Here is a 25,948-nt window from a genome sequence, read left to right as displayed (position 1 = left end):
TTACAGTCATCTTTGTTCTTCATGTGACCTGAACCACCCATCACATAGTTTTATGTTCATTATTTTATTTATTCATGTTTTCTACTTTTTGTTTTTCCTCATCCATTTGTTTTGTGCAGAGTTCGCATGAGACTCTGAACGTAGTGGAGAAGAAGCAGGCAGAGGTTGGCATAGAAGAGACAGTAGTCACTGCCGATACCAACAGAGGCAAAACACAACTTGTCTCTGGTGGTGGGCAAACTCAGAAGATGGAGCACCTATCAAAGAAGGATTCTTCATCGTTGTCATCAAGTAGCAGCAGTAGTGAGAGTGAAGATGAAGTAGGAGAATATCAGCCACACCAACGGATGACTCAGGGTGCCATAAAAGAAGAAATAGAAGAAAATGAAGTTATCATAGAGGAGGGGGAACACAATGCACAGGCAACAGTGTGTGCAGAAATTTCACAAGAAGCCAGTCCATTTCAAGCAACAGTTACGCACATACCGGTGACAGAAATGTTGGTCCAGGCGAATGAAGTATCCACCAAGACACCCGGAGAGGGACACCCGGCAAAACTGGATAAGCAAGGCCTGAAGGAAGAGAGGGTGGAAGAGCAGCTCAAAGTAAATGGAGAGGCATCGCATAGTGACATTGATGTTTCACAGCAAATAATTTGTTGCTCCGAGGTAAATGGTAGAAGAGTAAGGGATCCTTTATCAGGCACATCGTCCTAGGGTTCAATATCTCTGCCTTTCTTCTTCTCTGTCCTCTTCAGGTTTTCATAAAGATTCAGATCTAGAAAGTGGAAAATGGATGTGCAGTCAAATTCTGCCTTTGGTTAAGGCTTCTGAATTTTTTTACTAGTTTGGTTACCCAGAAGAGCGAACTTCCTGGGATTATGCCATCTTTTTACTTTCTCATGTTCTGTTTGTTTTGCATGTGTTAATTTGTTTGAGTCTTGTCCTGTCTAGTTTGATTTTTATTATCCTTCAATAACTTTTAATTGGAATTGTGATGTTACCTATCTTGTGCATGAGATGAAAACGCATTTTATGCATTTGATGTAATATTCTTAAAACCCAAGTATTTTTTTAATTGAAAAACCCTACCTATTTTATGAAACCTCCTGTCTAAATACTAAAACACAAAGAGCCAAGATTTGTAGGAATGCACAATAGGTACATTCTATAAATCACCACACATACCATATCTACAACTCTTAACCAAAGTCCTTTGCAAATACAGTTATTATTTTTATGCTAGCCACTTGTAGTCCTTGAGAGGCATGAACTTACTCAGTAGATGCTAAATCAAATTTATTTTCTCTAAGAACATGCAGCATAATGAAGAGCCTGAGAGACGGTAAATGAAGCACAGGTTAAAGGTTCCAATCCAACTCAGTGTGTGTGTGTGGTCCTGCCAAACAGCAACTTGGGAGCACAGCAACTGTGTTAATCAGCTGATATTTGTGGAGAGAAAGACTAAACCCATTCCGCCACCATTCATCCATCCCCCCAAAGCTGATCTGCGCTCTTGCTGTGTGTGTGTGTGTGTGTGTGTGTGTGTGTGTGTTTCAAAAAACATAATGGGGCACATAGCAGCTGGACTGGAAGATGATTCCCAGAGCCACTTGCATGTGCAATTCCTCATCCAGCTAGAGAAATGTGTGTGGAGCGCCATAGTTATACTGGAGTGGCGGAGGGCATTTCCACAACCAAGGTTATTAAATATGGAAACAGAAGATTTGTAATGATGGTCAGCGCCATCTAGGTCAATCTTGTGCCCATTGGCAGGATTTGTCAAGTTTTAAACTTTCTCAAATTGCATTTATGTATTTTATTAAACATTGCCATATAAGGAGTTGTAGCAAGTTTGTGACAGAATTGATTTGGGGGTGACATCTATTGGCTACATAAGGGTAGGTCATACCAATGAGCTCATTGAAGATATATTGACAATCTTTATAAATAATGATTCAAACTGTTCAAAGGGCCGTTTCACAAGAATTTTATGATGTACTTGCTCAAACCATAAAGTTTGAAGTAGTTACATATCTTGTTAATGTGTACAAGACAGAAACACATAAATGTTGTGGCCATTTGTGGCTCACCTACACTGAGTATATATTATGTGCATGAAGTTAAAAAAAAAAACAACCAGCTTTTAAATCAGATGTAAGCTATGGGTTCAAACAATGGAAAGCTGTGATGGGCCATGGGCTCACCACTGTAAAGATCTCTCATGTACCCCGATATTTTAAAAGGTTTAAATCTTACCAATCTGATTGTATGTTAATTTATTAACCATTTTTATATATGCTACTGATTTAAATTTATATTCATATCTAGCATAGGAAATATACTATGGTGATTTTCAAGTGCTTTCTTATATTTAGTAGACAGAACACTTAACATTTCTTGTGTGTTCATGATTTTCAGACTTGGGTGTAGGAGTTCTTCTAAGGAATGTTAAAAAAAATGAATCTAGGATCTTGTTGCCTGAAGCCAGTTAATAGACTGCTGTATACCATTTACTTTACAGTTTTATGAATTTTGAATTCATACTCTTCTGTGTCTTTCTAAACACTAGCCTCCAGTGGTTAAAACTGAGATGGTGACCATTTCAGATGCTTCACAGAGAACTGAAATATCCACCAAGGAAGTTCCAATTGTTCAGACAGAAACTAAAACGATCACATATGAATCTCCCCAGGTACAGGTGTTGTATAATTTAGAATGCCTTTTTGGGATACAATATTGTAAGCTTGTTGTGAGAGGACAGGTTGCCATATCTCCTTGTGGAAATTATCTCCGTATACATACACTGCTTATACTGGGACAATGAACTAATGGACTTTTTAAATCTGAGAACATCATTGAGATGCCATGCCATATTGACTTCACCTGCCTTAGAAGGGGTTAATGATTGAATCACATTAAATGACATTTAGTACATCGTGTGTTCCAGAATTGTCTACTGCACTTGAGTGGCATGAGAAACGTAATCTAGATGTCTTCATTTCTAAAACAGGCAACTTCTGTTTAAAGGAAGGCTGCTGGTTTGGCTTCCCTGTTTTTCAAAATTGACTATTGCTCTTTCTTCTTGATGATGCAGTTTGATGGCAGTGGTGATGCTGGTGTGCTGTTGAGTGCACAGACAATCACTTCAGAATCTCTTTCTACAACCACAACCACACACATCACAAAGGTAAAAAAGAAAAACAGTGAGGTTTGCTGTTCTCACCTGTTTTAACAAAACAGGACAGATGTAGACTGCTCTTCATCAAAATGGGCTGTGAAATGTTATATTATTTCAAGTTTCTGGGCATATTTTATATTTACTAATGAAACATTCAGAATTCAAGATTTTGTGACTCGCTTATTTTCTGGAACCTTGAACTTTCATTATATTTAACCTAGGATGGTTTATTTTAAGTATGTTTAGAGCAGTTATGACTATCCTAAATGAAGGCATGGACACTGTTACCATTTAGTACCATCTGTTCAACCCTCTCCCCCCTTCTCTATCGATGCTACTCTAGGTTGCAGTGCATAATGGATTTATGCTGCCGATTATTTTGTGCTGGTGGGGCTTTTATATATTCTTTTAGTATTGTTGATCGTATTTGTATTTTACTGAGTTTAAATTGTGACCCACATTTGCTTGAGTGGTACTGAAATTTCCAGATAATGAAGGAAAATGTTAGAGTTTTGTGCTGCAGGTGTGGTTTTTCTGCTACACATCTGAATAATGAAAGTATAGAATTAAGGCTTAAGGCCTTAATGTGCTGGGGAGTTTTTATCTTAAGAATTGTTACTAAACTATAAACGTTAGAAGAACTAGAGAAAGGTTTTTTTTTGCTTTTCCTGTGTTTAGTTACAAGCTGCTACTTACATTGGAGGATTAAGTAAAACATTTCTTGTTCTTGAAATCTTTAGACAGTAAAAGGTGGTGTGTCAGAAACCAGAATTGAAAAGCGGATTGTTATCACTGGCGATGCAGACCTTGACCATGACCAGGTGAGAGACAGAACACATCATATTCTACTTTCCAATATTTTGCCTGTCATGAGGCATTTGAGGTTTTCCCCCTGTCAAATATGTTCTATTATAAGAACATGAACAATACTTTTAAAACTCAACCACCTCATGATGTAAATCACCAACAATCACTGAATTACTGTAATTATAATCTGCCATTTTTACTATGTGGTGCTGCACTGATTCTTAATGGATTGTAGGTTCACAATTTAACAGAACAGGGATTTAATTTTCATTTCTTAATTGTAATGTACCAAGGGCTCTGAGTAAATTTAATTTCAGATTTTGATGTGCCTGTAGCAAGTGGCTTGTGACAAGTTCAATCTCTCCTTGAAGTCTGAAATTAAATTACAGGGCTGTTTAGCATTAGGCATGAGGGATGTCTGTCCCAGCACATGCTAAAACAAAAACATACAGCTGGGGAATCTGGAAAGGTCAGACAACAGATTTGCTTTAATAAAATTCATATCTCAGTACTGTATACTCCACTTAGGATAAATATTATAAAGTCTTAAAGTAAACTTTTTAGAGATAGATTGTATGCATCTGTTTCTAACACAAGATCTTGTTCAGCTTTATAAACATCTCAGTTTTTAATTTATGTAAAACATGTGCTCATATTCAGATGTAAATTCCAGCATTATTTCAGTAAAATTAGGATCTGTAGTAACCCTTTAAAATGGGAAATACACTTGATAGGAATAAAATACTTTTATTTTTCACATTTGAACCCCTGAAGTCTTCAGTTTGAACAACCCTGATATGTCATTCTTCATTATATAATCTAAATGATGTTCAATACAGCTTAGAAATAAAGTATTTGTCAAACCTGAAACCGTATCTAGGAAGCTTGAAAGCATTATTTCTTAAAAACATTTTTCTTGCCTATCTGGTCTTGTTTTCAAATTTATTTCTCTGTATTCTGAAGAATAACTCTTCCATGCTCAAATACTAAATAAAGTATAGGCAAAGCAAAATAGTGTATTTACTTAGCCATTTATTGTTAAGCCTTGAAGGTTACATATTTAAAAACTGATTGCTATTTATTTTGGTTTATGTCTTGAGTTTCCAGTGTGCATCTGTGAAGGCAAAATCACCACTCATTTTGTTTACCTCTGAACTGTGTTTTGAAAAGATCTTTAGGGAAAAGTTGCTAATTGCCCAGTGCTTACACTTTCCACATCCCACATCAGGTGTGGAAGAAAGCTGACAGGTGCTCCCTGGCAGAACTACCCATTACATTGGGAAACATATATTCCCAATCCTACAATTGCTGTAGCAACTGTGGTAGTGGTGGTGAGAATCAGTTGTCAAGGAGACTTGATAGGGAATCTGGTGCCCACTGATTGTTTTCTCCATCCTTGGTCATTTTTGCTTGGTTTGGGTTTCTTGTCTAAGGCCAGCTAGTTTTCTATGGGAAGGGGGGGTGGTTTAAAAGCCAGTTAGGGCATTTGAAAGCAGAATTGATGACTGAGGGAAACATTAAGCACCCTCCTCCTTGCCCACTGATTTCCCTCAGCAAATTTCAGAACGTTGTTGCGCTAATGTCCTGCTTGTGGGCTTCCCATAGACACCTGATTAGCTACTGAGAGAACAGGATACTGAACTAGATGGTCTTATCTGAACCGACTCCTCTTGTGTCCTAATGCTTGCATGTCCTTGCAGCAATAAAGCATTCCTGTCTAGATACTATATTGATCCAAATGGCTCACCATGTGGATCAATATAAAGATGTGTCTGTGGTGTGCTTTAAAAAGTTTTTCTGTTTCTTCCTTTTTCTGGAGTTTTTATTATTATTAATGCTTTCTTAATGTTTTGGTGAAAAATTGCTTTGTGAGGTTTGCCAGAAAAGGAGGATCTAAATAATGCTTTAGATAAATATGTAAGATACCCAAAACATAGTTTACAGCTCATAACTTAAAAAGCCCAGAGGGGCTACTGGGTATTTTATTTGGCTGTCTCAGTAAAGGTGGAGCAGCATTCTTCCTCTGTTCAGTTGTCACTTCTGAACAAAATCAGTCCAGGAAGTGTAGTCATTACTGGCCAAACCCCCTCATAATTTTTATTTAATTAGTCCTTTTTAATACTTACGTAGGCATTGGCACAAGCCATTAAAGAAGCCAAAGAACAGCATCCTGACATGTCTGTAACAAGAGTTGTGGTGCATAAGGAAACAGACCTTCCAGAAGGAGGAGAATAAGGTAAGAGCTCGAGACAAGAGCTGATAGAAAGCTATTATTCTCCCAGGTTAATAAATTGTTGTTGTTGTTGTTGTTAATATCCCGCCCTGTCCACCAAGACTGGGCTCAGGGCAGCTAACATCAAATATATAATACATTAAAACGTAAGATCAAACAATCGGTTGAAATACAGCTTAAAATCAGAATAAAATCAGATGGCAACCCACGAATTATAACTATAACTATGTGGTTGGGAACATTAAATGCTTCCCAGGCCCAACTATTTGTGCTGACCTCATGAGCTGGTGAGAAGGGTTAGAGGGGCCCCTTACATGCAACGTCTTGTAAAGGGGGGGGGTCAGTCTGAACCCGGGCCAAAGGCCTGGTGGCCTGCGTCTTGCAGGCCCTTGGAAAGATATCAAATCCCACAGGGCCCTGGTCTCTTGCGGCAGAGCGTTCCACCAGGCTGGGGCCAGGGCCGAAAAGGTCCTTGCCCTGGTCGAGGCCAGCCTAACCTCCTTGAGGCCTGGGACCGCCAAGATGTTATTTGTGGACCATAAGGTCCTCCACAGGACATACTAGGAGAGGCGATCCCGTAGGTACGAGGGTCCTGGGCTGCATAGGGCTTTAAAGGTTAAAACCAGCACCTTAAACCTGACCCTATACTCCACCGGGAGCCAGTGCAGCTGGTGTAGCACTGGATGAATGTGATCCCATGGCAAGGATCCCGTAAGGAGCCTTGCCGCAGCATTCTGCACCCGCTGGAGTTTCTGAGCCAGCTTCACGGGCCAGCCCGCATAAAGCGAATTACAATAATTGAGCCTGGAGGTGACCATCACATAGATCACAGTGGCAAGATCAGGGTGGGAAAGGTAACGGACCAACTGCTTGGCATGGCGGAGATGGAAAAATGCCGCGTTTGCTGTAGCTGCGACCTGCACCTCCATGGAGAGAGAGGCATCTAAGGTTATGCCCAGACTCTTGACTGAAGGTGCTGGTACTAATTGCGCCCCCGCAATGGATGGGAATTCCCACCCCCAACCCAATCAGAGGACCTCTGTCTTTGAAGGATTTAACTTCAGCCAGTTCCCATGCAGCCACTGCATCCAAACATCTGGTCAGTGTGTCTGGGGCTGAGTCAGGATGGCCATCAATTAGCAGATAAAGTTGGGTGTCGTCAGCGTACTGATGACAACCCAGCCTGAAGCTCGGAACAAGTTGGGCAAGCAGGCGCATAAAGGTATTAAAAAGCATTGGGGAAAGGATTGCATCCTGTGGCACTCCACAGGCCAAGGGGTGCCGCAACGACAACTCCTCCCCTAGCACCACCCTCTGTCCCGGACCTGAAAGGAAAGAGCGCAGCCATTGTAAGACTGTGCCTGGCTGCTGCTGCTAAGCACCTGGAACCCCTATTTGAATGTTTTTGACCACAAATAAATGCATCTTTTGTGATTCTGTATGGAATCAGATCTAGGGTATAATGTTTTGGACCTTCCAGTTTGGAGTTTGGTTCGGAAGAAGAGCACAAAGGGAAAGCAGAAAGGAAAGGTACAGCATAGCTGAGACCGTAGGCCTTTGGAATGCTAATGGTGATGCATTAGGAGCTGTTTGCAATGAGAGACAGAGAGAGAGAGAGCAGTTCCTTAGCTAGCTCCTTGAAAAATGAAGGAAAGCTTCTCTTCTGAAGAGGGAGGCCTGATGCCACTTGAAATAAGAAAAATGTAGCATGTGACTGACTTGAAAAAGGAACATTACTCAAAGAAAGCTGTAATATGGTTGAGAGTGTTTTTAATAGCATTCAAAATCTGTGACCAAATGTAAAGAATGACATTAAACTGCTTGCCTTTCTTTAGAATTCTGAAGACTGATTTGTGACCGAAGAACTTTGATCATTCAAGTTGGTGTCCCCACCGCTACTACACTGACTTCACCAAGCCTGGTGACAATGACCAGACATCTCCAGAACAAATTGCCGACACCAAAACTTATCTTCTCTGGTCCTTTACCATATATGTCTTTTATTTTTATAACCACTTCTTAACATTCTTGGCTTTTTATGAGGTTTAGAGATTTATTATTTTTTCCACGTTTCCCTGACATTTTATATAACTGATTTCTTGATTGCATGAAAGTGAACAGAAATATTTAGTAAGCACTTTTCACTTTAGCAAGTGCAGGAAGGAGAGAATCTTTCACTAAATCTTTTCAAGATGTTTCCAAATAAAGCCTCTTAATGGGATAACAACTTTTTTCAGATTATTCAGGTAAATAAAACATCAAATAATATAAAAATATATATTATCTTGTATTAAAAGAAAATACAAAGCTTTCCTATGACCTGGTGGGGAAAATAAATTAAGATTTGTATGGATGTTGTACAAACTCCTTATAGTCTGTTCTGAGGATCTCCCACTTTCTGAAGGGAACTGGTGCTGGTATACTATAGAAGAGATAGTTATAAAGATGTTTCTACTGACTGAGCACTGTTTTAGTAACCTCTATGCACTTCAGTGCCATTGTTCAATTTCTTCGTGGACACTTTGGTCTGCAACATTCCAGACAGGATAAGGAGGACTTTGCTCTCTCCCCTTCTGACAAAGATAATCCAGGCAGCTTAAAACCTTAGTGCTTTTCTCTTTAACATGTTAAATGTCAAACACTTTGATTATATGAATACATGTGCAGGATGCTTGCATTACATAACTCATTGTCTACCTGTTATAACTGACACGTCTGTTGAGCAGTTGTCTTTAAGTAGTTCGCCTGATGTCTTGTACAGGTTTTCAGGACATTGAGGGACTAGGGGGGGCAGCCAAGGACCCATTGTAAGTAGTATGGGAACCAACTCTGCTTAGTGAGGCTGCTAGTCACTGAGGAGGTCTATATGAAAACCTGCTAACTGTCTCTTTCCCACATACTTCACTGTTCACCTTGTGTATAGTTAAGATGCCATATTAAATTTATAGCAGCTTGAAGTTGTATTAAGTGATATTTTGCTTTCTGTAATACTGTTATAAAATAAAGTTTGTTTATTCTCTAGATGTTTCAGCACATTTGTATTTTGACACCTCAAAAAAAATCAGTTTTGAGCCTCTTTTTCAACATGATTGAAAGCATTTCAAGAGGGTGGGATGTCTGTTAAAACAAAACTTGTTGATTTTATGTAACCTAATAACATTCCTGTAGCAAGAGGCACCCTAGTTTTGTCCCCCCTGCCTATCCAACCCAGTGGGGAAGAGTCATGCTGTTAACTGAATGTCGTCCTAGAGTAAAGGTTACCAGATTTTTTTCAATGAATCCGGGGACACTTCATTGAAATGAGTCAGAATGATAGGATTTTGTCAGGGGACTGATTTGTAAATCCGGGGACGTCTGGTAACCTTATCCTAGAGGTCAAGTCGCCCAACCCCAACTGCTCCCTGAAACTCCACTACTACAGCGTCCCCAACTGAGAATCATAGAACAATCTTGCTACTGTAATGCCATTAGCAAGTAGTTTTCAATACAGCAATATCACAATCACATCATAGACGAAATCTCAGTAGCAAGAAGAACTGTCTTTCACCAGCAAATTTCAATTCATTTTGAGTACAAGGTTCCTACCAAACCTCTTTGCTTTAGTTGAAAGTGTTACAAATCTGTAATTTCCAAAACAAACACACAACCCTATACAAGCCCTAAGAAATGCATTAGGTCTAAAGAATCTCATCAGGTACAAGCAGTATTATACTCTCTTGTATAAAAACAACATTTCACTGTATTTCCAACACTTGTGACTGCAGAGAGATTTTTTAAGTGGTAGAAAAATGGAAGAAAAGTCTACTTTTCCATTTTGTGCACAATTATTTTTGAATGAAAACATTTTCTGAAAACATTTTCTGCTGTTAACTTTATATTAGGAAGCAAAATAATTAAAATCCAATTTTTAGATAACAAGCCCATTCATTTATACCTTTTTAAAAGAACAAATTGTTGCAACTTCCCTCACATATCTACCCCCAGTTTTTGCATAACATCAAACAGCTATTAAACTTATGGAGTAAATAGCCAGTGTTAAACTATGTATCTGGAAGTTACCAATTTCTTAGGATGATCTTGGTTTCCTTTTACCGCTTCCCTGTTTGTAGTATTTGACATAGGTTTCAATGGTAGCAGCATCAGTGGGATTATGAATTAGGTAGAGCTCCTGGTCCACTGAAAAGGATAAACACACTGTGTTAGTTTGCAGCAGCTGTTGAAAGGCGACCAGCAAGATAAAATTTTCCTCTCAGCAGTAGGAGCTTCATGCTTATGTTCATTTTTTTTAATACACAAATGAAAAATAAATTTCGTATTATTATAAATTTATTTATACCCCGCCCTCTGGCGTTCTCCTGGAGGAGGCACACGAAGAAGGGCCTGAGATAATGATCGCAGGGGTCTGGGTCAGTTCATATGCTACTTCTTGAGGTACTGTGGTCCTGAGCCACCAGCACCTTGAATTGGGCCCAGAAACTACCGGTAATTGGCAACCAGTGCACTTTGGCCAGGATTGGCGTTACATGCATGGACATAGCCAGGGGGGCAGCTAGCTCCGCTACATCAAGTAAAACAATAGAAATACTTAACTGACCAATCACATTGGTTCTCCCCCCACACACACACACACAAAAATCCTGCCTACGCGCATGGTTATATGCTCAAACTGTCTTGGCTGGTGAGCAACCTGGCTGCCAAATTCTACACCAACTGAAGTTTCTGAATGTCTTCAGAGGCAACCCTATGTATAACGTGTTGCAATAAGCTAACGGGACATAGAAATCCTGTACCATGCTTATTAAACACACACACACACACACACACACACACACAGCAAGAGCGCTATTATTTGCCATTGTCTTACTGCTTGATGCTCATATCTGTTCTGCTCTATTCTGCTTTTTTTGCGGGGGACTGTTTCTGAAGCAGTGCTGTATCCCACCCACCAGTACCCTTTCAAAACTGGCAATCTACGCCATACATTATCAGTAGGAAATCAAATATATTTACTGGCCTTTGCCTGGGGAAGAGCGCTGAGGATAATATCAGTTTCTTACAGTACAGCAGGAGATTAGGTGTTGTTTCGAAGGAGCTGGAATTATTCTGCTAGTCCTAATTACTGTATAGGTTAAATTCAGAGCGTTCTGCTTTATTATTAGTTCTGCCTACCTGCCCACCTTTCAGAGCCCTGTAGTGGCTGACTCACCCTCTCGTAGCTTAACCCTCAGGTAGGAAAGGAGCAGGAGCAGGAGCAGAGTCACTGGCAGGAAAATTCCAATGAAGAGAAGCCATCCAGGCAGCTCCCTGACAAAAGCTGTCAGGGTGTACACCACAGCCTGACCCATCGCAATGAGTCTTTGTGTAGCTTTGTACCTTGTTCTCTGTATCTTGTTGCTCCTGCTGCATGGCCTTTGCTCGGCCCGTATTAACTTATTTTCCTTCTGGACTTTGCTTTGTTTGCACAAGCCTGTGATTTCTAATGTGAGGGCCACCATGTTAACAGAGCTAACTCGGCTGCAAAGTTTAGAAGGGCAGATTGAAATGGCACATAATGGCAGCTAAACTGAGAATAAGAGGGGCTTTTATAATTTCTCTAGTCAACTCTTCATTTGAAATACCTGCATGCCACCTTTCATTCATCACAAGGAGGCTAAGAGATGATATAAAGCATTTCAGACATTTCTGTTTTATTCTTCCACACTTGTGTTATGTTAAATTTGCTTCCCCACAGGGAAGTGGGGGGGGGGAGTACTGATGTCTGTCTCTCCCATGGTTCCAGAAAGGGTGGGGATCTTGCAGCCCTAGAAGATTATCAAGGCTAGGAGTTTCGGTTTGGTGCTAGTCTCCAGCCAACGGTTAGGGAGTTGGAGTCCAGCAACAACTGGAGGGCAGCAGGTTCCTCACCCCAGGATAAAATCTCTTGTGTCCCATCCTCTAAATTTCTCTAGTCTCCTACTTAAAGGCTCTGCCAATGACAAATGATGCAAGCTGGTGTCTATATTTTGTAAAAAAACAACAACACCTTGTCAAGTGCATTTGCTCCATTGAGCAACTATTAAAAATCATCACATCACATCCTGCTACTGCTTACTAAGCTGAGATCAATTCTTTGCCAATGCTCAGACTGTAGAATACAAAACAATCTGGCCAAGTCAGGAATAATGCCCTTCCTGGTCACACAAATGAATGTATAGAAGACCTAGAAGTGATAGATTTGATACATTTGACCTGAATTCTCACGTGTATGAATGTTGGTGGCAAGCTACTCCTTTATACACAAAATCCCCTTTCCTGAACACTTTCCTGAGTCCTCCTTTATTCAAATCACTTCTCAAAACCTGCTTTCTGTGGTACTCAAGCATCACCTGCAACCTAAATGAACCCCGAGGATACACCACTGTACTTACTATAGTTCACCTTGTTATTCTCTTCTTCTCCTCTCTGCTGCTGCTGCTGCACTCAACTCTGTCTAGACTTTGCCTCTGGCTAACAAAAGGGCTCATTCCATCTGCAGATGGCTCTGATCCAGCTGTGGAAACCTGCAGACAGAGGCAATAACCCACACCCACCCAAAATAGAAAAATCACTGGCGGGTTGGGGAAGCCCTGGAACAACACAGAAGGTGGCACTGGAAGTTGCAGAGGGAAGATTAATAAAGAGGGCTAGGATTGAACAAACAAATGCACATATATACACTGATCTACGTACTGTATAACTTATGCTCTCTGGGTGAGCAGCACCCTGCTTTCTTAAATTACTCTGTAAAGTACTATGTGGATAATAGTCTATTTGGCTTCTTCTATTGTTGTTGCATCCTCAACAGAATGTACAATGTTCAGAAGTATGTAGCAAAGGTGTTGGATCATGAAAATGGTGGTAGCAGAGGAGACAAGGCCAGAAAATGAATGAGTGTCATCAAATGACAACATGGGCACAAGGAACAATACCAACAGTGAACAGGGCAGATTAAGAAACTGCAGGGAAGCATTTGTCTGTCCTTTTTATGAGATTTTAATAAGAAAGTTGGGATATTGTGGGTGGTATCCAACACTGCAGCTTGGCCGTCACAATGGACTTCTGCATCTGCAACAGAACTACTTCTCCCCTTCCAGCCCCGTGAATGCTCTCAAAATCAGCTCTGGGGGATTAGGGGCACTTTGGAGCAGTTTGAATGGAAGGGCAGGGGAAGAAGAGGAAACAGAAGTGCTATTGCACCAGGGGAGCTGAACACACACCGAGCATTGGATGCAACCCTCTGAATTTCAGTTACATGAACATAAAGCACGGAGGGATTTAGGTAATATGGCTCCCTGAGCAAGGACAAAATCCCCTCCCCTCAAAAATTCTTATTTTCACAATTCCTTTTAGTACAGTTACTTTTATGAATCTTCTCAGCAGGTACTCATATAAATATATTATTATTATGAGCCCCATTTAGCTCGGCGCCCTGTATATGGGAAACACACACACACAACACACACACACCCCAGATCTGGCACTGCGTAACATTCAGTCAGAATTCAGCATTCTCAAAAGCCAGGGTTCAACTCTGTACCAGTGGAACAATCATACACTGAGAATACCTCTGCACATGTTCAGAGTGCATTGTTCCACCAACTGAGAAATTGCAGGGTTTTTAAAAAAAGAAATGAAGAAAAACTGGGCATCCAACCATTCCCTCAGTGGCTTCTCTAAGGTGTGTGTGATATAAGAAAAGCAGGTGTTTGCAGGACTCAGAATAATTTGAGATTTTGCAATGGAGTTTGACTAAGGCATGAAACCTCCCCACATTTCAATCCACAAGTGTGTGGGGTGATCCATGATTGGCTTCCTGAGACTGAGCTAGAGTAAACAAGCGAGTGATACCAGTTGGCAGGGAAGGAATGTGGGTCATCAACAAAATATGGCACCCCATTAGTGTGAAAAGCTGGTGTGTTTGAGTCAGCCATATAACAGATGATCTGACATTCCTCCATTGCTTAGTGCAGATAGTCCGTGCTATGAAACAGATTTCTCCTGTTTACTTTGGCGTTCTGCTATGGCAATAACATTGATTTTATTTTTGGATAGTGCAGTATTTTATCCACCCCAAATCCGATAAAGAACTTCGTATTGGTCAAAACTAAAAATCACTGCCTTTCACTTTCAAAGAATCATTAAGAAAGCATGCTGTGCTTAAGGCTTTGTTAACTTTTCAGACAAGTGTTGTCTGTTGTCGTTATCTAGGGTTGTGTCCATATGGGATCTTCCCCGCTGCCAGTTTGTTATCTTAGCATACAGTAGTAAATGCACACAGCAGCACCAGAAAAATAATTCAGTACCAACAAGCAATTTAACACTACAAACAAATAATACATTAGCACAGTAAGACGGGTCAGTGGCAAGTTCTACAATTGCATAGTAAATAAAGCAGGCATACTTGTATGGAAGTACAGTAGGTAATCAAGTAAACTGGCCTTTGGTAATTTCAGGCTTTAAAGGCCAAAATCAGCACTTTGAACTGGGAATGGAAGGAAACAGAACTGCCAAAGGATCTGAGCTATGTGTTCTGACCTGTGGGTGCCATACAAAACAACAACTGGTTCAGCCTGAGGTTTGCATTCCCCTCTGAGCAATCTTCTGGGGCATATGCCCCTGGTGGGTGGGGCCAGGAGCAAAAATGGGTGAACAGTGAATATACAGTTCACCTTTGCACAGCAAATTCTTAAACGCATAACCTCATTATCCTCCAGGCAAGCAAGCGTAATCATCATAATCCAAGGACACATTCCAAGCAGGCAAAGATGCTCAAGCATGTGAAATAGGGCCAGAGGTGCCTGGGGATGGGGTGTAGCCTTAGGAGGGCCACATTTGGCCTCTGGACCCAAGGTTATCCACCCCATGCTAGCGGGTGAAAGGGGACTACAGGAGACTCTCTAATGGCCCAGCTCAGAGACCAGCAACTGTTGGTTCCTCTCTTCTTTGAACACTTTTCATTCCAGCTGATTGTTTTAAGATCCCTGAAACCAAGAAGTAGTGCTTGGGTTTGCTTCACCCCTCTTCCCTCCCTGTTCCTTTTCCTTTGGTGTCATGCCTTTCAGATAGTAAGCAGTGTCTCATTACCGGGAGTCTTTTTTCTGACAGAACACCAGAGTAAAAAAATATATATATGCTCCAAAGAAATAGTTAATGTTGAACCTGAGTTTGCTTTTTATCACTTTCAGCAGCCTTTGTAGGAAATATGAAGTATAGTACACCATCCTTCTGGTGTACCTGGAAGTAAGCCCTGATAGTCCACAGTCCCAAGGACAACACTAGAGAGCAGTCAGACTATCCAAATTGTCAAATACCAGTCCAGGTCCAAAACAAGCAAGGTCTGAAGTCAATCCTGAAGGTCAGGTTCCTGCCTTGGCAGAAGATCCAGAGCTGGAACACCTGGAAGTCAGTCTCAAAGTCCCAGTCCAGTGGTCATCCCAAGGCAACCAAACGGTGGTCCATCACCAGAGAAAGCTAAGCAGACACACAGCTTCTGACTTGCTTCCCTTTTACCCTTCCCAGTCTTGATTGCTGCACCTGAGTTTGCTCCAGCTGAGCAGCTGTGTCTGTCCACTTGACGAAGTGTGTAATCTTCCCCTGCCCTGAGCCTCATCCAGCTGAATGACCACAAACTTCCTCTCTGACCTAACGAGCCTCATGATCTCCACCTGGTCCACTAGTGAGCCGGGCTGTTTTCCCTTGTCTGCCTTATTCTCCTGGAGTGCATTTTCTGCTGCTTCCGACACCTCAGAGCCCGCCATGTCCATGAAGACACCTCTGCTTCTGGTGATTTGTCACCCTTCCCCAGCTGCCCTGAACAGTTAGCTGCTCCTGCAACATCCTCCGATGTCCCGTGAGTACCTCCTAAATCCCCAGCCTCCCCTTCTCTGTCTCCAGCTTCTCCCAATGTGTCTCAGTCATGGCTATATCCCTCACCAGAATCCTCTTCCCTTTCCTCTGTTGTCCTACCAGTTCATGTCATTCTGTGGGTTTCCTTAACTTTTCAGACTCTGCAACTCACCTGTGGATTTCCAGGAGGTCTATGCAGAAGTAAAGTGTGTGCTAGATAGCTTATTTGTATCTGAGGCACTGAAGAACCTTGCCTGAGTGCAATGGGGTGCTGTTTCCACATAGGACTCCAAAAATTATTATTATTGTATTGGGAAGTTTTTAATGTTTTATGTTATATTATGTTATGTTTTTATATGTGTTGGAAGCTGCCCGGAGTGGTTGGGGCAACCCAGCCAGATGGGCAGAGTATAAGTAATGAAAGTATTATTATTATTATTATTATTTTATTTTATTTTATTAGTCTGCTATAGCTTGCTAATTGGACCCTTCGACTTTCGGGGCAGTCTTTCATCCTTATAGTTGTTTGTCCTTATAGAACTTCTTGGACAGCTAGCAAGCAAGCAGTTTTGTTTCATCAGGGAAAGGAAGTGGAATACATCAAGAATGTGTCTCTGTGGCAAACTCAAATAGCCTTTGAGGTTATGTGCATCACGCAAACAGGATTGTGCTCAAAACTGTCTTTATGGTTAGGCAGGATGACATGGTCCATCTCGGGTGGCAGCTTTCTGAGTCCCATTGGAGGGACTATTATTCTGTTACCTTTTTTTGTTTTGTTTTACCCTCATAAAAAAAGGCTAGCATTTGGATTTTCTGCCTCAGGTGCCAAAACTGTCTTGGGCAGTTTCTGGATAGGGTGTCCAAATGTGGATTGTGCAAAGTGGGGTGGGGGGGCCTCTCTACATTTTCTCTTTGCTCATGTAACTGTAACTTTCAAATCCTTCTTTCTGCGTCTGCAAAACAATGAGAGGCGACTGTTTGCATATGTCCAAGACTTGGCTCATCTTGTTAGCCTCAGTGAGGAAAATGCTTTTTGGCACTTATCCTTTCCAGGTATAATGTGGCATGAAATAAAAATGGCATTTGGCATTCATCATAGCCTGCCATTCATTCCTCGTGAATGCTAATTTAATTTACCACTATTTCACCCTTTTGTGCTACAATTCTGCATCATAATGAGGTTCAGCCATCTGCCTGCTCAGCGCAGTTCTTCACCTGGCAGGAAAGATGCACTTTGAGTTCCATGCCATCCTTGTTAAGGGGACCTTCCTCCTCCGCAGTAACCTTGGCATTAATGAATGCCCAGCTACAGCCTGCCTTTCTTCTTGTGATTTGCAGTCCAGATTTTGAGCTTACACTGGGTGGAAACTGTAATTCTGCCAGAGGAATACTGCATCCCAAATACGTCTTCGACATATTCCTTAGGCAATTCCCAAACATATTAGAAAAAAAGAAAGTTTTACCTGCGTGTTGCTTCTAAAATGTTGGTTTTTGGGGAGATTCAGTTAAAATTCAACAAAAGTAAGATATAAATGTTAAGCAACAGATTTGTCGAATTCACACAACCTTCCAAGCCACAGATAGGGAAACAGTGGCACCCTAGATATTGTTGATTTATAGTTCCCATCATTCCTGATCATTGGCCAGCAATGCTGACTTGGGCTGATGCAAGTTGGGACTCCAGAAACATCAGGAGGGCCACAGCTCCCCCCTGGTCTGACCCACCAACAACATGTTATAAGTCAGCAGGGCAAAAGGAAAAAAAGAAATTAACCAAGAGCGTTTGGAGAGAGCGGAGACTGTAAATGAAGCATGGACTGATGCATGCAGTGTGCAAGCCTTTAAATAGTCAGGCAAATGTAATCAAAATTTAATTAAAACTGGACACGCTAGCAAGCAGCCTGGAAACAAGATGCATTATAATAAGGCTGGTGTGCTGGTGGAGCAGAATAGGTATGTGCAATGTGGTGCTTCTGAATGGAACAGCAAATGTCCGCAGATCAGGCAAGAAGGGATCAAAATGAAAACTGCTTAGAGGCAAAAGCTCCCTGCTTAGGGAATCTTGCCTGATGGTGCTCTGTGGGTTGACTGTGGCATCTCATTTTGCTTCTTCCTCACAGTCTCTGGAGCTTCAGGCACTTCCAAGTTGTTTGACTATGGATGACTCATGCCCTTCTAATTTATTTATTTTTAATACCCACCCCTTTGACTTGTTTTTGATATCAACAGACTTCTGTTGACACACACATGGGTGAGAGCAGGTGTCTTCCAAAGGATTAGCCATCGCTTCCATTTTCCTGCTTTGCTCATCAATCTGGTAACAAGCCACCTTGTAACATTTCAGTGGGCAGGCGATGGAGAATCCCGATTTTATTGTTGCTCATTTTCTTCGGGACTTGAGGCAGCTAGTGCTTCTTTCTGTCTCTCATATGAAAGCTTCTTTCAGAAGTTTGGCTTCTGTTTTCTCTTTCCCAGGTGCCCAACACTCTCCTCTGATAGGTTGTGTCTTTCTACTTTCCCGGTTTGCTCTTGTGTTGTGGGTAAGGATGGGAGACAAATTCAGTTCACTTCACATGAAAAAGCGAACCTGTTTAATTCAAACTTCCTGAAACCATGTATGAACCAAAATGCATTCATTTTTTGGGGGGGGGGGGAGTGCGCTTCTCTGAATTATGCAGCATAGTTCTGCAACCAAGCAATGTATACAAAATCCACATACTAGGTAAAGTTTGCATAAGAATGCACACAGTATTGAAAATAGCATGCAAAAAGACATTATATTGCAAAAATGTGTATACTGTATTAGGACAATTGTTTACGAGGACTTTAGAAAAAAGAATTCGCAAATTGATGTGAAAATGATCTAAGGTGAGAAAAATGAGGAACTGTGAGAAATCAAAATTAACATATTCGTCTATCCCTAGTTATGCGCATATGCAGCCTGTGCTGGGTTTTGACATTTCAGCAGTCTAGTACTTATTAAGGATATATTGAGAGGTTGCAACCTCACCTAGGGTAGATCAAAGAAGAAGTTAAGAAGAACCTGCTGGGTCAGGCCAATGGCCCATTCAGTTCAATATCCTGTTCTCATGGTTGCCAACCAGATGCCCATGGGAAACCCACAAGTAGGACTGAGCACAAGAGCACCCTGTTTTCCTGCTTTTTCCAGCAACTGGTATTCAGAAGCATACTTGCCTCCAAAGTAGCAGCATTGTGACATCTACTGTCATAATGGCAGCACTGTGTGTGTGTGTGTGTGTGTGTGTGTGTGTGTGTGTGTGTGTGTCCCCCCAAATGAATGTCTGAAAAGGTTGAAGACTACTCTAGCTAGACCCAGAATGTGATTTTGATGAGAGTGGCCACCTCACTGTACGAAAAGTGAAATTTTCAAGCAAATTTGGAATTTCTTACTCGGGAAAATAGTCTGAGGAACTGATCACTGGTAGCGATGTGATGATTCATAGGCTTGGACTGTTAGGGGGCATGTACCAGTCTTTTGTCTTTCACCTTCTTTGTTTGTTAGAGTTCTTTCTGGATTTCCTTTTTGAGAGCCTTGTGTATGAGAGCAGCCTGCTGATCCCCTGCTCCCTGACACTACGCACACATTCGTGTGGCATTGGAGATGCTAGCAACGGAACATCAGAGGGAAGCTCTGCTTGGGGGGTTCGACGCTAATAGGCTGCAATCTCACAAGAAAGCTGCATTTGGCAACATGTTGCTGGCCTTGCTTGTGCTTTCAAAAGCAAAGTAATGTATAATGGCCATATCATGGATTTTTGCAGCCTCTGTTCACTTTACAAAGCACATTTCTAAATTAAGCCTTTCAGCATACTCCTTTCTGAGCCGATTCAGTTGCAACACTCCTGAGAGGCATTTTTCACTTTCTGTTCTCCCTAACGAGGAGTTCAAGATGCTGTGCAACGGTTTTGTCAAAAGGTGAGATAGCTTTCTTCCCTTTCCATCCACTTACCTTCTCACATTAAGAACAAGTTCAAACGGCTTTCAGAGGCAACATATCTTTATAATTTCCCTGCATGGTAATGTGGATGGATGGCCTGCAAGCATGCCAGAGGATCAACATTTCCCTAATGCATGAAACACTCCAGAGAGCAAAGTACTTAATAAGTAAATACTGGAACTTTTGGGGCATGCTTTTTGGATAAATCTGACCTGGCTACAATGACGTGTAACCTGGAACTATGTTATTCCTAGGTCTAGCATGAATACCACAAGCTGGCCAAGTGATGCAGAGTGTCCAGCACATTTAGTTAGGATTAGGTGGTTTTGGCTGTTGCTAAAGAGTGACATGGGTGGCACTGTGGTCTAAACCACTGAACCTCTTGGGCTTACTGATCAGAAGGTTGGGGATTCCTATCCCCATGACGGGGTGAGCTCCTGTTGCTCTGTCCCAGCTCCTGACAACCTTACAGTTCAAAAGCACACACCCCAAAGCGCAAGTAGATAAATAGGTACTACTCCAGCGGGAAGGTAAACGGCGTTTCCATGTGCTGCTCTGGTTTCGGTGTTCCGTTGCGCCAGAAGTGGCTTAGTCACGCTGGCCAAATGACGCGGAAAAACTGTCTGTGGACAAACGCCGGCTCCCTTGGCCTGTAAAGCAAGATGAGCGCCGCAACCCCAGAGTTGTCTGCGACTGGACTTAACTGTCAGGGGTCCTTTACCTTTACCTTTTAAAGAGCTGTTACCAAGTCTACATGTGTCCTTAATCACGATGTTCCAAAGGCAAGGTTGAACCACACCCTAATTAGTAAAAACCACAGAGTCCCAATTTGGTTTTCAAGAGAAATACGTCTATTACAAGTGCCAAAATGGCATAAACGGAATAAAAGCGTTTTGGTGTTTCAACTGCTATGATGCAATGTTTGGGGAAGAGTGAAATGGTTGGTTACAGCAAAATTGTACACAGGTTACCCAGACCTGCATTGCCTGAACTAACAGCTTAACTGTTCTACCACAGACATAGGCAGAGGTGGGGGGGGGGAACTTCCTGCTGTCAAATACGGAGTGCAGACAGATGCCAGCTATCGACTGGGCTGCAATTAAGGTCTAGACACAAATGAATGCAAATGACTTGGGCCTGGGCCACATGAAGGCAGAAAGATACAGATGTTTAAAATGGAGGTGATGGAGTGGACAGGAAGATGGGGTGGAATGCTAATAAATACCTGTTCGAGGAAAGGGATTTCTTGAACCTTAATGTGACCCAAGGGTGTGGAGTTATAGCTGTGCATCATATTTATTGGAGAAGATGAAGCACAAATCTATGGATGCTTGCCACAGTTTGGTCTTCTGTGTGTGCAGCGACTTGGCTTCATCCAGTACACCCGCATTATACAAATATTCTAATGTACAATCAAGAACTTCAGTGGTCCCCCCAAAGATAGAGATTTCTTCAAGGCTTCTGTTCCCTTAAGCTTCCAGAGTAGCCTGAAGAAAACTAGAAATATTGAGAAGAGGCAAAGGGGACAAGGTAAGAGAAGCAAGGAGAGGAGGTAGATGGGTTCAGCACAGCCTGCTCTCATGAAGGCCCTATGGAGGTTGAGCAGACTTGAGCAACAGCCTGACAACTCAGGGAAACTGAACAATACAGTCCACTGAGATCAACCAGGTGTCATGGATTGGTTGGACGCAGAGGAATGGTGGGAGGAAGCAGCTGGAGAACCACCAAGGGAAGAAGACTCAGAGCCTGGGAATATGGTGGGACAACAATGAGTGGTCAGAGGGAGAAGAGGGAGAAGACTAGGATGAGGTGGTTTCGGAAGCTGAAGGGGAAACAGGGCTTAGTGAGCAGGGACAGTCTGTGGCAAAGAGAAATCCAAAATCAGAGGCAGAAGCTGAAGTAGGAGGCTGGGTGGGGAGAGGCCAAGAGGCACCCAGACAATTGAAATCCGTTTGCAAGAATCTTGTCATGCCAGGAAACAGCTAATTCTTCCGTACAATTCCTTTCATCACTACCGTTTCTATTATTGTTTAATCCTATTTTTATTCTCCTTATTTACTCAGAGAATTAGTAATTGTAACTGAATGTGCAACTGTGTTAGCCTTAATGTATTCTGAAAGCAGTCGGTGCAGAGGAAGGGCTTTGAAACTTCCTTTTCGCTGCTGCTGCTGTTCTTTCTTTATTCCCGAGTAGCACCAAAGAGCTCTTTGCTGTACTGTGCATATGGTGAGGCTTAATGAGAGCTTAAGGAGGAATTTCTTCCTCCTTACTGTTGTGCTTTTGCTGTTTCACTGATCTTTTTTTCCTGAACAAAATGGCTCAGTTCCTTTAACGCAGGTCCTCCAACTAGGGGATGAGGGAGCAATTTGGGAAGAATTCCAGAACAGCAGGCTGTATTGCAGCTACTTCACAGAAGCCAAGGGAATAATTGTGTAGAAGAGGCATGCCCCCCCAGAACTTGTGGACATTTGCTAGGAAGTTCTGATTGGATGCCTACTCCCTGGCATGTGTCCGCTGTGCCTTCAGAGAGGTATCTCATTTCCACACTTTACAGCTACACCAAGGACTTGAGGTGCCATACTAAACTTGAGAGGGTTACACAAATCAAGTGTTAACAAAGTACAGTGGAGCAGTGAGATTCCTCACCGACCCACAGGAAAGGATCAAATAATGGCACAAGTAAATGGGGTCTAGAGATGCATCTGGAAATACTGACTTTGTTTTGCCATAATCTCATCCCATTCCCAGCGCTCTCTCTCTCTCTCTCTCTCTCTCTCTCTCTCTCTCACACACACACACACACACACCTTAATCTATGAGACCACTTCGATAAAATCTTTAATTCTGAAACTAAAATAGATCTCCTGGCAATTGCCCTCCTGTATCGCATCTCTGTGTTCTCACTTCTGTTTTTTTTTTTTAAAAAAGAAATGCAGTCCTGAAATTACTCGGTCATAGGATGGGCTCCAAAGGTTTATGATTTTTTTGGATTTTGGAGATTAAATATTTCCACTTCAGCGTATTTGGCATAGATTCCACCCCTCCGCACACCCCACAGTGAATTCTTCAACGTTCCAAGTAGCTCATCCACATCCTCAAGCTGCACAAGTTGAAAAGTATGAAAAATGACATTGCTGGACTCTATAATAACTATTCCATCCAAGCTGGCACAGATGCAAGTGAATTTAGCCAGCAAATTGTAAGGCAAACTGCTCACAGCAGGTTCCCCAAGAGTTTGACCTACTGCCCCCCCACAGCTTTCATCATTTGGAAAAAGGCCTTTGACATTGCACAGATGCACTGTTGACACAGAAGCAAGTTATTTTTGCTGCCATCACTGCCCAAAGAGTCGGACTGAAAATGAGCTGTCACCTGTAAGTCTCGTGCCATTGGCATAGCTGTCAACCTTTTCCCTTTTTTGCAGGAAATTCCCTTATTATAGCATTGGGAAACAGCAGGGAGGGCTGACAGCTATGGGGCCCATTGGCACTCTAGCTGCAATCACAATCATGTCATCGCCCTCAGCTCCTCTGAATAGCAAGGAAGTTCCTCTGAGTCTCCTTCCTGTTTATCAGTGGCTCCATTTCTGCCAGTTTCCCAGTTCCCAGAATCCACCAACCTGGAGCCCGAGCTTCCTGAGTCCTCAAGCAATATGAGGAAATGACCTGGTTTACCTCTGCTGAGTCTGTGACTGGAGTCAATTTATTGGGGGGGGGGCAAATTATACCTGGTTTTTGTCACCTTTGTGTTGGATGCAGGAAACAAAGGTGTTGCTTGCTAACAAGGATAAAAATAATTGTTAGGATCTGACCACCTTCCCCTGAAAACACTCTACAGGATTTGCATATTTGTCATATTGCACAAAAATACATGGTGTTTATTTTTTTATTAACATATAAAACACTTACATTTACATTTACACAATGCACATACACAACACACTACCTTATTTTCATAACATAAAGCATACCTACATTACTCTATATAATACCTACCTATACTATACATATCAACATACCTACACAGCTACCCCACACAGACACCCACCAAGTGGCTTGACTTCCAGCCGTTCTTGTTACGCTACTTTATTTTTCCTGCTAGCTTAAACACATTTCATTATTTCTTTAATCTCTTCTTCTATCTTGACTTTACTCTCCTTTCACTCTAATTGTTTTCTGGATTCACTCAATATCTGTCAGAAATTCTACTTTTTCCACATACCGTATTTTACGCTCCATAAGACGCACCTTTTCCCTCCTAAAAAGGAAGGGAAAATCCCTGTGCGCCTTATGGAGCGAAGGCTTCGCTCCCACTGCCTCCCCTCATCCCCTGCCGCGTTCGGCGGGAGGTGGGGGGAGGCAGCGGCGATGTTGCTGGATCATGCCAGCACCTCCGTTCACGGAGCTGCAGGCACGATCCACCAACATCTCTGCCGCCTCCCCCCACCTCCCGCCGAACGCGACGGGGGATGGGGGGAGGCGGCGGGAAGCGAAGGGGATGTTGCTGGATCGTGCCAGCAGCTCCGTTCACGGAGCTGCAGGCACGATCCACCAACATCTCTGCCGCCTCCCCCCACCTCCCGCCGAACACGACGGGGGATGGGGGGAGGCGACGGGAAGCGAAGGGGATGTTGGTGGATCGTGCCAGCAGCTCCGTTCACGGAGCTGCAGGCACGATCCACCAACTTCTCCGCTGCCTCCCCAGCAGAGGGGTGGTGGAGGAAACAGCGGGGATGCTGCTGCTTTCTCCACCACCCTGCGCCCCGATGCCAAAAGCAGGCTTATCCCCTGTTGCTTTAAAGGGACATGGGGAGGAGGGGAGAAACCTTCTCCCCTCGTCCCCATGTCCCTTTAAGGAAGCGGGGATGAGCCGCTGTGAAGGGAGAAGGGGCTTCCCCTCCAGCGCCCCCCTCCCGGTTTTTTAGAGGAGGAAAACCAGGAAAATATTTTTTCCTGGTTTTCCCCCTTTAAAAAACAAGTGCGTCTTGTGGTCCGGAGCGCCTTATGGACCGAAAAATACGGTAAATTTTGATGTATTCCTTAAAGATAGTCCACTTCTTATTCACTTTTTGTACCATATCTCCTCTTATCCTCCCTGTTAGTTCGGCAATATGGAAGTATTCCATCATTTTAGATAGCCAGTCTGTTTTAGTTGGGACGCTGCTGCTTTTCCAATTTATGGCAGTCAATAACCTTGCCGCCATAGTTGCATACATAAATATTGGTCTGACCGTTCTTTTTATTTCCTCTGACATGATACCAAGAAGAAAGGATTCTGGTTTTTTTTCAAATGAAAATCTAAACATCTTTTTCAATTCATTATAGATATTTTCCCAGAATGCCACTATCTCTTTGCACTCCCACCACATGTGTAGAAAGGTTCCTGCCCTGTTGTTGCATCTCCAACAGATATCACTACAGTTTTTATACATTTTTGCTAGTCTGACTGGGGTCAGGTACTATCTGTATTGCATTTTCATTACATTCTCTCTTAAATTATAGCATGCCGTAAATTTGATATCTCTTTTCCACAGCCATTCCCACTGGCTCGTCATAATATTTCCCCCTAAATCCTGGACCCACTTTACCATCACTGTCTTCACTTGCTCCTCCTTTACCTCCGATTCTAGGAGCAAATCATATAATTTGGAAATATGTTTACTTTTAGATTGGATTAAGTACTCATCCAGTCTTGAAATTTCCTTCTCAAATCTTTTGTTTATCTTTTGCCAATCTCTGATTAATTTGAAAATATTGCAGCCAATTGTTCAAATAGTTTTTAACTTCCTTATATTCTTTCAATTTAAGTTGTTATTTTCCTCTTCCAATAATAACATATGAATGACAACAAAAAATATAGACCTATTTCAAGAAAACTAAAGAGAGAAATTTAGAAACTTGGAATAG

At 42.2% G+C, this 25,948-nt stretch overlaps 2 protein-coding genes across 2 annotated transcripts in view; one reads left to right on the top strand and one right to left on the bottom strand.

Moving 5' to 3' along the window:
• The window catches only part of EPB41L2 (erythrocyte membrane protein band 4.1 like 2), a 78,875-nt gene extending 69,634 nt beyond the window's left edge, over nucleotides 1–9,241 (top strand). The window contains 6 exon segments of the mRNA XM_033143776.1: nucleotides 120–668; nucleotides 2,572–2,694; nucleotides 3,097–3,189; nucleotides 3,921–4,001; nucleotides 6,118–6,223; nucleotides 8,056–9,241. Of these exon segments, the coding sequence (XP_032999667.1) occupies nucleotides 120–668; nucleotides 2,572–2,694; nucleotides 3,097–3,189; nucleotides 3,921–4,001; nucleotides 6,118–6,222 (951 nt within the window). The 3' untranslated portion in view covers nucleotide 6,223; nucleotides 8,056–9,241.
• On the bottom strand, nucleotides 49–25,245 carry SMLR1 (small leucine rich protein 1). The gene is made up of 5 exons (XM_033145416.1): nucleotides 25,117–25,245; nucleotides 19,182–19,232; nucleotides 11,427–11,556; nucleotides 10,280–10,396; nucleotides 49–777 (listed from the first exon to the last, which is right to left on the bottom strand). Exons 1-4 carry the CDS (start codon nucleotides 25,243–25,245, stop codon nucleotides 10,287–10,289), a joined length of 420 nt encoding a protein of 139 aa, XP_033001307.1. The 3' UTR covers nucleotides 49–777; nucleotides 10,280–10,286.
• Between the last annotated feature and the right edge of the window lie 703 nt (nucleotides 25,246–25,948).

This window comes from Lacerta agilis, chromosome 3 (assembly GCF_009819535.1).
Source record: "Lacerta agilis isolate rLacAgi1 chromosome 3, rLacAgi1.pri, whole genome shotgun sequence".
Classification (NCBI taxonomy): domain Eukaryota; kingdom Metazoa; phylum Chordata; class Lepidosauria; order Squamata; family Lacertidae; genus Lacerta; species Lacerta agilis.
Note: the sequence above shows the minus strand (reverse complement) of the source record. Positions and strands in the feature narration are given on the sequence as shown.

What these genes read in the sequence shown, in the direction of transcription:
- SMLR1 (XM_033145416.1), bottom strand. Translation starts at nt 25,245, where the DNA reads ATGGCGGCAAGGTTATTGACTGCCATAAATTGGAAAAGCAGCAGCGTC. An exon ending in TTCCCATGGGCATCTGGTTG is followed by an intron (nt 11,557 to 19,181) that starts GCAACCATGAGA and finishes GCGATGGGTCAG; the next exon opens with GCTGTGGTGTACACCCTGAC. An exon ending in GAGGGTTAAGCTACGAGAGG is followed by an intron (nt 10,397 to 11,426) that starts GTGAGTCAGCCA and finishes TATCCTTTTCAG; the next exon opens with TGGACCAGGAGCTCTACCTA.